This window comes from Phyllobates terribilis, unplaced genomic scaffold (genome assembly GCF_046119375.1).
Source record: "Phyllobates terribilis strain yellow unplaced genomic scaffold, ASM4611937v1 Scaffold_1__5_contigs__length_1240528914, whole genome shotgun sequence".
Taxonomy (NCBI): domain Eukaryota; kingdom Metazoa; phylum Chordata; class Amphibia; order Anura; family Dendrobatidae; genus Phyllobates; species Phyllobates terribilis.
The window spans coordinates 281,589,883-281,602,744 of record NW_027362761.1 but is presented as its reverse complement, the minus strand read 5'-3'; the positions used below and the strand labels follow the sequence as shown (position 1 = coordinate 281,602,744).

Sequence of the window (12,862 nt, the reverse complement as noted above, 5' to 3'; positions counted from 1 at the left end):
GGAAACTCATTTGAGACCCCAAACAATACTTACCTCGCTAAAGATGCCTGATTTCTTCAAACTAGAGTCACAGCCGGAGAACGCTGGTGGGATCTGAAAAAAACAAGGACGCAGTAGCGACCACCAATCGGAAACGAGGAGCGCAGAAAAGTCCAATTTATGCACGCCTACATGTCTCAGTTCTGAATTGCTAACGAGGTCGTTGATAAGGTGTCAAATACAGCGATGCACACTGCCCTGCTGGAGAGCAACGACCCAGGAATGGTCCAGGAAGCTTTGTAACGATCAGCGATCTCACAGCAGGGGCCTGATCGTTGCTACCTGTCACACATGACGAGCTCGCTAGCGAGATCGCTATTGCGTCACCAAAACCGTGACTCATTAGCGATTTCGCTAGCGATCTCGTTATGTGTGACGGGGCCTTAAGGCTGGCTGTAACTCACAGGGGGAGCTGCTCACTGGTGTGTGACCTAGTGTCCCAGACAGGAGGGGGGAAACAGTGAGTAGCAGCTGCTGTCACTCTTAATTACAAGTATTATAAAGATAATATAAGTGCACTGGGCATCTCATCTTTATAGTTTGAGGGCAGGGACAGTAGAATTTTTTTTAATCTCCCCGGAGTACCCCTTTAAATGAAAAAAGTGTGTGATATGTAATGACTGACAGTCTGCTCTCCTGATCTACAGGTCTCACAGGTAACGGCCCATTTAATTCAAAATAAGCCCTGGAGGCAGATTCTCCAGAGATCTTTGTCCAGCCCAGTGATCACAACAGTTCATTTACATATTAAGAAAAAAAAAAACGTGTTTTTTTCTGGAATGAGACATTGGATCACAGATATCAAGGTATCCCATAATTCAGCTTCCTATGACCTGCATGCCCTTATAGATGGCTTAGGAGGGTTGATCCTACTGAAATATATTTCCTTTAATATTTGAAAACCTTCCTTTACCTGAGCCCATAATGACATTAATGGAATTGTTGTACAATGACGGGTTGTACCAAGAGGTACAATAATGTAGTCTGCTTCTGGGATTTCAGGGAAGCTGGAAATCCCTGCAACTCACTTTTTTAAAGGGGTTGTCTGATACCTAGAATTCCCTTTTATAAATATCAATCTTTAAGCCCTAACCACTTTTTAATTTGCTTTATTATAAAACTCCCTGGTATTCTAGCTCTCCTGCTAAACCCTATATCTGCTTTTTTCTTCATGTGATGTTTGGTTTGAGGGGAGTCTCAAACGGATCGTCACCAGAAGATGCCCCTACAGTCACTTCCTCGAAACGTTATCACCCCTCTTTCCATCCCTCCTGTAATAGGATGTCATTCGTCCTTGCCGTCCCTTGATGATGATCTGTTTCAGGGGGTGATGGAGAAGTAGTGGCCGCCACGCATATCTTAAGTCATTGCCACCGTCATTGCTTTGGATACGGTCACCTCTGCTCCCTGAAATAAGATGTGGATTCATTTGAGGGTAGTGATGGAAGCTAATGTCTGTAACGCACTGTGGAATTAATGGTGTTATATAAGTTAGTAAAATAAAAAATATAGAAAAAGTAAAGAAAAAAACATAAGGATTAACAGTATAGGGAGAATTGTAGGGAATTTTATAATAAGGCTAATTACAATAGTGGTTAGGGCATAAAGATAAATATTTTTATAGAGGGCATTATAGGTATCTGATAACCACTTTCAAGTAATTTTTAGAGCGTGCTGCAGATGAGAACGTGAAGTGCTTGACTTTAATATCTGTGAATAAGTGGAAACTGCGTGGTAACATATAGGACTGACCAGTCTTATTTATTATGCTGGTTTATATAGCACCATCATATTCCACAGACATCGTCCTCCAATCATCATTGGGGCCCACAATCTAAATTTCCCATCAGTATGTCTGACGTGTCAGAGGGGGCCAGAAGAAACCCACGCAAATATGAGAATATACAAACTCTTTTCAGGTGTTGTCCTTGGTGGGATTTGAACCCAGGACTCCAGCGCTGAAAACAAACAGTGCTAACCCCTGAGTCATGATGCTGACTCGATTACACTCATATATTTAGTGGCTTCGCTAAAAAGATTGTTTTAAGAACTGCGCCACTTTGTGTATAGAAAGTGATCTAGTCGATCTTTTCATGTATACACAGTCCTAGTACATGAGGATAAGGAATAGCTGATGTTAAAACGTTATTTAGGCAATTGAAAGTTGGAGCAAAACACTGTCACCTTGTGGCATTATGTGGTACTGCACCCAAAGGTAGATAACCAATCCTGAGCAAGATCTGAATTTTGATCTAATTTAATATGTTCTGCTTTATATTTCCCTCTTCTCCAGGGTCCCTATGGAAGCATTACCATATTAGTTTACCCCCTGCAGTACTTGTTTCCGCATGGTGACCAGTAAGAATGCGCTTCACGGTGAGGAAGGTGCTGCTGGTGTTTGGCTTCATTGCCTTGGTCGCCGTGGCAGTCCATCTTGGACAACAAATGCTGGAATGCCAGCAGATTCTAGATGAAGGATATGGTAGAAAAAATCGGGGCGTCATGAAGCCAGAAAGTGAAGAACTTGTAATGATGGACGCCAACAACATAGAGTACAGATACAGTAAAGACATGCCACTTATATTTATAGGAGGAGTGCCGAGGAGCGGTACTACATTAATGAGAGCCATGCTGGACGCTCATCCGGACGTCCGCTGTGGAGAAGAGACACGGATTATTCCCCGGATTTTAGCAATGCGCCAAGCTTGGTCAAAATCTGGCAGTGAAAAGCTGCGTCTTGATGAGGCCGGAGTAACTGACGGGGTCATGGATGCCGCCGTGCAGGCCTTTATACTAGAAATCATTGCCAAACATGGAGAACCTGCCAAACTGTTGTGTAATAAGGATCCCTTTACTCTGAAATCATCAGTTTACCTCTCCAAACTGTTCCCAAATTCCAAGTTTCTTCTAATGATTCGAGATGGACGTGCGTCTGTACATTCCATGATCACCAGGAAGATAACTATAGCCGGCTTCGATCTCAACAGCTACAGAGACTGCCTGACCAAATGGAACAAGGCGATCGAGATCATGTATGCGCAGTGCTTGGAGATCGGAGAGCACAAGTGCCTGCCGGTGTACTATGAGCAGCTAGTTCTGCATCCCAAACAAACCATGCACGCTATTATAGAGTTTCTGGGCATCCAATGGAATGATGCAGTGCTTCATCACGAGGAACTGATTGGAAAACCAGGAGGAGTATCCCTCTCTAAGTGAGTGCTGCCATTGGAAATGTGATGCATCTGCTAGCGTCAAGTTTCAACTTCTTTCTACTTTCACCAGCAATGCTGAAAAGCGCCGTGCTCTAACTCATGTGCACATGTGGTTAATGCTGACACCTAGTGGCCATTATGATTACTGTTTGTTACTATTTGTGTGCCTGCGGCTAGTGGCTTTTCTGATGATAGGCACCATTTAACAATGAATAATTCTTTCATCTAGTAAAACAAGCCCCTGAATTAATGAAGGTGCTTTTCCTAGGTTATTGTCTCGCAAAAGTTGCAAATTAATGTAATAATCACAGATGAAAAAAAATCGGGATTGATATATGTAAATTTAGCTTAAAGGGGTTGTCTACTACTAGGACAACCCCTTCTTGAACTAAAATAAAAAAGCCTATACTTGTCTCCTGTTCTGGCGTCTTTCCAGCACTCGCAGTCCTGGAACTCTGGTGCGGTGGAATGACACGTAGTGCCCGGCACCCGATCAGCGCTGGCGTCACTGTCTCCGCCTGAACATGAAGAGGAAGTCCGGGCTGCAGCTGATCTCTGACCTCCTCTCCGTGTTCAATCTGTACGGCAGAGACGGTGACGCCAGCGCTGATTGGGCGCCGGGCATCATGTGACATTCCACTGCATCACAGCCCCAGGACTGCGAGTGCTGACACCGCTGGAACGGAGCCCGCACGGGAAGTGAGTATAGTTTTGTTTTTGTTTTTTTTTAATCTGGGCCAAACATTTAGTTCAAGAAGGGGTTGTCCTAGTAGTGGACCACCCTTTTAAGCGCTATATTTTTCTGTCAACACCTTCAAGACCACTGCATGCTGTCATGTATGTTCACATCTACAGGCAGATCAAGTATAGAGGCCCATTCATTCTCGTAGCTGGGGGTTTGCTACAATTCTATCTAGACTAGGATATTCTGCTGATTTACTTTATCATAGTCTATGAAAGAATACAGTGAACTCCATAGTTATGACTCCTATATTCATAAGAGGAGAGCTCCCCTTGCCTCTAGTAGCTAAAGGGCACAACATTTATGTGCAATTTGGGCTAATAGGACCATTGTTCTGTCCCTTTTATATGCTTCCCATATATTGAGCAGAATAAGATGACGGATCCCTTTTAATACATGAACAGGGTTAATGGCCCCATAGCAAAACGTTTCTCTATGGACCTCAGCTCTATCGTTCCTGCTAGTAAGCTTGAGAATAAATGTGTGGTCACTATTAAAGGGGTAGGAAGAAGTTAAATATTATCCATTTCTAGATCATGGGGGTCCACATCCAGAACGGAGCTCCTTTTATCCCCATTATAAGCATTACCGCTGCTCCATTATTTCCAGTGGGACTGACTGAGCGATGCCCTCTGCTTTCTATGGCTGTCGCTTAGTGAATGGATGGATGGGATATCACACATGCGCACTGTCGCTCTGTTCTGATAACGTCTACTTTCAGGAATGCCACTTTTAAGGCTTTATTCATACAACAGCTGATTTACAGAGCCTGAAAATGTTGCCTATAGAATTCCTCAGCCACATTTACTGAACTTCCCACCAAGAACGTAAGCCTATTGAAAATTTTGGTGGTCATTACATTCCCAAGAATCCAGTTGTCAGTTACGGACTGAAGTTTTGTAAATCCCTATAATGTGGTTTGTTCTGGTCATTATTCCAGCTCAGTCGGAAATGGGTCATTGACTCACTATCATGTTTGGTTTTCTCAGTCTTTTTTTTCCAAAACGTCTCTTTGCCTGGACTTTTTTATTTTTTTTATTTTCAGAACTGAAAAGTCAACAGACCAAGTAATGAAACCTGTGAATCTTGAGGCCTTGACAAAGTGGGTTGGAAAGCTTCCAGCAGATATAATAGAGGACATGCCTCGTGTGGCTCCAATGCTTGCTCGACTAGGGTATGATCCTTTTGCAAACCCGCCAAAATATGGTAGTCCAGATGCCCTAGTGGTCAACAACACCCACAGAGTGAGTATGTCTATAATATGAAGACACGTACAGTCCTGTAAAATCCACTGTGTCGGTCATTAAAGTAACTTAGCTGATTGAAGAAATGAGTAAGACTGAGCGGAGCGGCCTTGTATTTTCATTGTTTACCAAGCAATCACGTGATTTTTCAGGATAGAAGATTTTTCATCCCTAAACTGTGTGATTTTAATGGTAGCATGGTTTTGCAGGTGAAGCGGTTATTTCCCAGGCCTTACCCAATTAGCTGGTGACAAGTGTGACTACCTATAGAAATGCTTCTCACCTTATGCAGCGAGTTTTTATGCATTGTACATTATAAAATCTTTATTTTCATTCATTTTGTACATTCGCAAGTCTCATTAACAATTACCCCAATGCTTGATATTTTTCAGGTCTTAAAGGGTGACTTTAAAACGCCAAGCAGCCTGAAAGGGTTTATCCAGGTTAGCCTTCTTTATATACTCTAAGTGACGGCGATTAATATTCTTCTGCAAATTCTATGGATCTAAGCGTAATAGTATCCCAGTGTGCCCATCCGTTGTTGTTTCACTCTCTTAAATATTAGAAAAAAAAACAAGAGTCAAAAAACAAATGCACTTGTGTCACGGGGTCCTTCTCCAACATCACACAATCAACAGAGCAAGAGAAGATTGAACAATTCCAAGACCTTTATTATAGGCAAAACTGAAAGGTCCATATACAATCCACCACACAGAGGATAATATAATCCAGAAATACAAATGCAGTCTGGTAACGGGAGAAATGTCCCGGGAGATGAGAGTCCAACAATCCAGCAGACAGAGGATAAAATAGTCCATATGCTTCTCTGTATATATTCCACCAGCAGTATTTTCAAAGTCATCCAGGTTTCTCCCATTCTCTCTGACATGCTGTCCTCATTGTCCCACACAGAATCTGACTCTCTTGTCTCTCCTGGCTGTGATATTTAAAAGTCCCTCTCCTCATTCACAGGGGCAGTGGGGGAAGGTGGCATTGTTGGTCCTTCCATTGCTTTACAAAATCAACAAGCTAGCCTGGTTCAATATGTCATTAGCATATTAGCAAACAGCATTATTCACTGACCCTGTGCACAGATAACAGTACAATAAGCTGTGGGAGCTGATATCAGGTGATAAATAACAGCTATTCATCAATTAACCAATATCAACCCATCCTACAAGAGAAGTCAACATTAGAGGGACACATAGCAACAAGAGAACACTATGAAAATCAGTAAAACCTAAATATACACAAAATGATAACCACATACCATATCATATCATCACAAAAAACAAATGTAAGGGTATCGGCGACCACATGTTTAGTTTTTTAACACTGTACCTATTCAACTAGTATTATCAGTGGCCACATTTCCTTCCAAACATTATCAATCAATACTGTCTAAGTCTTATACAATGAAAACTTAGACTAGACCATCATAATAGACATCAGATTTATCACAGTGCTCCATGCTGCTTGATAAATCTGGTGTTTAGAGCGTCTCATCTAAGTTTCCATCACCTATTTATTGGCTTAGGCTGTGTGCCAACGATGCGTTTTTTAAGCGTTTCCGCAGCAGCAAAAACGCTGCACAAATGCTTAAAAAATGCATGGTAGAAGGCCTGCCATGTTCCCCAATGATAATCCGCATGTGCTGTGCACATGCTGTGGAAATCTCCGCTGCGGGTTATCATTGCGGAAAAAAACGCAGCACTAGCAATTATTTTGCGGAAGTGCTGCGTTTTCGCAGCCATCGACTTGCATTGGAACGCATGGAATACGCATCACTGGATCTGTACATGTGGAATCCAAACGTTTCAATGTGCGGATGGTACCCGGGTGTGGAGGACAGGAGATTCTCCTCTGGACCCGGGTACCATAGAACCTGTAAAAAAAAAGAATAAAATAAATATTATACTTACCTTCTGATGGCCCCTGCTGCGCTCGTCCTCCCATGCCGGCAGATCGCGGTGGACTGAAGGACCTGCACTGACGTCATTTAGTCATGTGACGGCAAGTCCTTCAGTGTACCGCGAGCTGCCGGCAAGCCAGGACTGAGCGAATAAAGACTGCGGGGGCCATCAGAAGGTAAGTATATATTTATTTTTTACCATTCTTTACGGTCACACTATATAAATCTATGCCGTTTGCATGGATTTATATAGTGTGACCAAGTTGACAAGCACTTTCCAAGTGATGCTAAAATCGGTTGGAAAGCGCTTGACAACCCGCGTGCGGAAATGCATGTGAAGAACGCTTCACATCCGCATGTCCCTGACAGGAAAACCATGTACAATCCGCATGTACAATCCGCATGCGTTTTTTCTGCCAGGGAGATGCAGAAACGCTCAGGAAAAAATCCGGAGCATTTCTGCATCGTGGGCACGTAGCCTTAGAGATGACGGAAAACCTCAAAAGATTGGAGTCCAAATATTCAATACAGCCTCTTCACCACCTTGATGAGTGCAAAGTATCCCACCAGTCAGGGAGGTAACAGCAAACATGTAGAAATTGTGAGTACGCATTCCAGCACTTTTCATATAAAAAATTAACTTCTTTATTGATCCATGATAAAAGTCATTAAAATAGATATGGCAGGGAGCAAGCAATACGTTTCAATCCCCCTGGTTGTTACTGAGATGTTTGAAATGCGTTGCCAGCCCTGCTTGCTCTCCGCCATGTCTGTTTTCATTCTAGATCAGTGAATGGTATGTATATGAAGAGTGCTGCAATGCATTTTCACAACGTCTATATGTTAGCTTACTTTATTCCAAAAATGTTCTCCAAAATTTTGTTGCATTATGCCACACCTCCTTTACACTAAGCCACACCCCTTTCAGTGAAGCCACAATCAGAAAATGTCTAAAACACACAACTATGGAGCAGGTGATAACAGACTGCTTTTTGAGTTTTTATTTCAGCAAAATTGCGCTAGAATTCAGGCATATTTATCTTGATAAATCTCCCCCAATATTTTCTTGTTGAGCACTATAGCCATCTTTTTATGACTTTTTTAGCTACTTGCTTCCTTCCTTCTAACCATTTTGGCATTAAAGGTGGAGAGCACTGTCCCTGATGGATTTCTGCATTGTTTTTCACTGTTCAAGAGGACAGGATCTCTAGCACCACCTATTGGATATAGCAATCCTCAAAGTCAATATTGACCCTTTTAACGAGTCTTGCCATTTGACTGATCCAAACCAGAAACTCCATTTTCAGACACGGGTTTCAGGCTGTTTTCCCCTCCTCAGTGCAAAGCTGGAGATTTCATTTGGCTGTATGAGAGGCCTCTGCATTGTTTTTTTCAGTTTTGATTATTTCCAAATAACAGAAGAATACTACCAGTCAGGACATTTAATGGTGCTATAAATTAGGGGATTGATATTAATGCAGCCAAGTAAACACTTTTTTTTAGGGACACACACGTCTTCCACCAGTATTTCACTACTGCTATTGATAACACATGATAAAATAGTGCTGAACCACCTCTAAGGTTTCTGACTAATTTCTTTCTTTTTTTTTTCCAGATTCATCAGAATAACTCCTCGCACTGGTGATGACTGCAGCAGTGCCGGTACACGCTTATGTATTAGTCATGCCGAATATGTCCGGATTATACCGGAAATGTGTGACCAAATATGGATTTTTCAGGTTATAACAACTGATAGCAGTGGGTCATGTTAATACATCTACTGAGCGGTATTACGTTTCCGCTGATGTCATGGCTTCCAACGGGTCCATTAGGGTTGTAGTATCCCATTGACTTACAATGGGTATATGTTTACACAGGATAAAATAGTAGTATACTGAATTGTTCTGGCTGTGGAAAAGCAATGGAGCCTTACTGAAGTGTGGACGTTGAATATCCGCTTTGGCCAATCCCTTTAAGGGGAACTTTCGCCAATTCTGCCTTATAAGCTGTACATTTGTGCAAATATTAGCAGTAATGTAACTAAAAATGTATTTATTTATTTATTTTTACTCCCTTATATAGCTCCATTAATTCCACAGCACTTTACAGACATTATGGTCACTGTCCCCATTGGAGTTCACAAATTATTATTTTTCCCTCCACTCCAAATATAAAAAAGCAGCATCCATAAGTAGACCTAAATGAAACGCCCATTGAGGTGAAGAACTGTGCAAGCATGATAGTTACCCGTCCTCGGCCCTCACATGCTCCCATGGCGGTCCTCACCCTGATGCTGCTGTCTGCCTCCTCTCACCTTACTAACAGGAAGATCCGGGAGGGAGACGTCGTGAGATAATCCTGCGCGAGCCTTTATCTGTCTCACGTCACCATATCTTAACCCTTTTCCATGTGGTTAATTTTTGCATGGCTACTTATTTCTGTGTAGAAACTAATTTAATTAGTGATTTTCACTGATTTAACAGCCGTATGAGCAGCAATGCTGCTTTGACTATTGGGAACGGTCTGTGATAAAATTCCGCTATGCTTATGCCCATAACCTTAAGACCACGTTCACACGTTCAGTATTTGGTCAGTATTTACCTCAGTGTTTGTAAGCCAAAACCAGGAGTGGATGAAAAATCCAGAAGTGGTGACGTGTTTCTACTATACTTTGACTGTTCAGCTCCTGGTTTTGGCTTGCAAATACTGATGTAAAATACTGACCAAATACTCAATGTGGCAACATGGCTTACCTGGGAGTCCCTGTGATTAGTTGTAGTGCCACCTGGTGCCCATTGAAACCCGTGGACTATCTTTGTAACTCATGGATGTGTTTAGTTCTTCCAGAGAGGGAGTCGTCTGCATCCTCCATTCCTCCAAAATGACTTAATAGGGTACTTGAAAATGAGTTGAATATAATCTGTGCATTTGTGTTCTTTAAGGTTTTTTTTTCCCCACAAACGAAAGTTAATTTTGATCAATAGATCTTGGAATAATAATAACTTCCACAATTGGATTTGTTTAAAAAAATGTTCCTGTGCTGAGATAATCTTATAAATGTGTCCCTGCTGTGTACTGTGTAATGGCTGCGTCTGACTGTGCAGAGACCTGCTCTGATCATACCACAGCTCCTGGACAGGGGAGGAAGCAAAAGAGTATACAGATATTACAGCAAGGGATCACAGCTGATTCTTTCTTTTGAAGTAAAACATTTCTGTCTGTTTTTAAACAATGTTTTACTTCAAAGAAAGAATCAGCTGTGATCCTGTGCTGTAATGTCTGTATACTCATTTGCTTCCTCCCCTGCCCAGGAGATGTGGTATGATCAGACCAGGTCTCTGCACAGTCAGACACAGCCATTACACAGTACACAGCAGGGGCACATTTATAAGATTATCTCAGCACAGGAACATTTTATTTAATCACATCCAATTGTGGAAATTATTACTATTCAAAGATCTATTGATTAAAATAAACTTCCGTGGAAAACATTGGACTTCACACAGATCACATCTGAGTACTGTCTGATTTTTGCCGCCTCACAGAATGGTAAAAAAAAATTCTATCTTCTCCTCATCCGAGAGAATTGGATCAGAGTGTGATCCAATTCCCTTGGATGAGAGAATACCGGGTCGTCTGCACCTGCTCTTACTGAGCATGATTTCATGATTTCACACAATGACTTTGTTTAAAAAAAATGCCCCAAAAATGTATTGTGGCCATATTTTGTTTGGGAGTCAGTTGTGAAACACTACAAACAGTGTATTTTTCTTGTAGCCTTTTCTTCTCACTTTTGGTGGTTATATTAGGTTATTGGTAATTTTTCAAACATACTATTTTAGCTTTTGTATTTTCCCATGCATTTTTCCTAGGCTTTTCTCTTGGGGAAAAAATGAATGCATGTGTAAAAAGAAAAGTTATAAAAATGCATGAAAATTATGGTGTTTTTTTACTGACCAGAAAAAAGATTCAGCAAAATAAACTAAGGGTATGTTCACACTGTGTCGTTTTCCTTACATTTTTTTTTGAGTGGGTCTGTTAAAAAAAAAAAAAAAATTCCTGAAGGTGCGCAGACAAAATGATCAGAGACGGCCCCTATTAATTTGTATAGGAAAACGACTTGCTGTTTATGTTCGGGTTTTGGAGTGTCTCTTAAATGCTACAAGCTTTCAAAGATGCCAAGTGTTTAAAAGAAAGTGACATGTCCAATTTTATGTAGTTTTCCACTAGGAAGATGGGAAAACCAGCAAGATGCCTAGGTGCCTTTTTGAGCATTTTGTCAGTGTTTTTTTCTGCAAAAAGAGCTAACATTTTCCTCATTGTTTTAATTACAAAAAAAAAAAATCTCCAGAACGTGACCGTAAAGTAGCCCCCAAAAAAACTACACTTAAAAAAAGCCTGGTGAAAAAGAAACCAGCGAAAATGCACTCATGAAATGACCCAAAAACACAAATTTAAAGATGTTTTTGACAACTGTAAAACAATGCGGTGTGAACGTACGCTTAGAGGTAACTATTACAGTAACGTGGATGTAATTGGATGTACAGCTGCTAGTGTTCGCACTCTTCATTTACTATATTACTTTTTATTTTCAGAAGCTGAACTTCTTTTGATCGTCAAGACAAATAGAAGGAAATAGAAAATCCTGATATTGAAGGAATCCTGATATCCAAGCATATTGCTTGCCAAATCTTGCCAAACTGTGACTGTCTAGAGCGAATGTATTTGCACTTGTTTGTACGCTACAACCCTTCAGACTTGTTGGTAGAACATGACTTGTTATCTCATCTGACTGTACTATGATCTGCGGATCTTTTATCTGTCACTGAATACGGAGCCAATATTTTATAGTGAGCCACATCAAGTGCCGGACACCCAACTGGCTAAAGACAGGAATATTATCAGTATCCTGGAGTGATGGGGAGCGGCGTCCTCTCACAGTAGATGTTTTTGGCCCATTACACACTGGTGAAATGAAGGAGTGGCTGCAATAAATAGTTTTATTCTTTCTTCACAAACGACTGGTACATTCTAATAGTCCGTCATTCTGTTCCAAGCGGTGGAAAATAATGGTGGTGGAGATGGTTTTAAAAGTGTTATTGTATTCTTCAAATCTCTATTTAAGATTTTAATATATGATCCATTGCATTACAAGTTTTAATCCAGAATTCATGATATTAAACTGTTTTAATGAAGTGCCAAATTATTGCTCGGTTTTATGTTAGTTTGTACTTTTTTATTTTACAAAGGGCAACAAAATGCGAGAGTTGTAATATAATTTTGCTATTTCTGTTCTCTGTCCTTTATGATGTGTGTAGTGGCAGCATTAACCACTGTGGTCTAGGCACACGTCCGTGGCAGCACCCGGTGTTTTCTTTTTCTGGTGCTCCAGTACAATGGCCTCTTTGAACACTGTAAATCAATGAAAAGCTGTAACTAAAAGACACCTAAAAGTGTTAACAGCTTGATAGAAGAGGACAGCTTAAGATTTAGTATTTAAAGTGTTATTTTTGTGTGTTAAATAATATTTCTATAGCGCCAACATATTCTATATCACTTTACAATTTAGCGGAGACATGTACAGACAATAAAGACATTACAAAGTAACACATACAGTTAGGTCCATATATATTTGGACAGAGACAACATTTTTCTAATTTTGGTTCTAGACATTACCACAATGAATTTTAAACAAAACAATTCAGATGCAGTT

The 12,862-nt window shown here is 40.9% G+C and overlaps 1 protein-coding gene across 1 annotated transcript in view; it reads left to right on the top strand.

Moving 5' to 3' along the window:
* Nucleotides 1–12,352, top strand: part of TPST2 (tyrosylprotein sulfotransferase 2) — a 54,941-nt gene extending 42,589 nt beyond the window's left edge. Inside the window, exons 3-7 of the mRNA XM_073673108.1 lie at nucleotides 2,333–3,251; nucleotides 5,039–5,237; nucleotides 5,630–5,680; nucleotides 8,765–8,811; nucleotides 11,745–12,352. Of these exons, the coding sequence (XP_073529209.1) occupies nucleotides 2,404–3,251; nucleotides 5,039–5,237; nucleotides 5,630–5,680; nucleotides 8,765–8,794 (1,128 nt within the window). The 5' untranslated portion in view covers nucleotides 2,333–2,403 and the 3' untranslated portion in view covers nucleotides 8,795–8,811; nucleotides 11,745–12,352. The remainder of the gene's footprint in view (nucleotides 1–2,332; nucleotides 3,252–5,038; nucleotides 5,238–5,629; nucleotides 5,681–8,764; nucleotides 8,812–11,744) is intronic.
* Nucleotides 12,353–12,862: the final 510 nt, after the last annotated feature.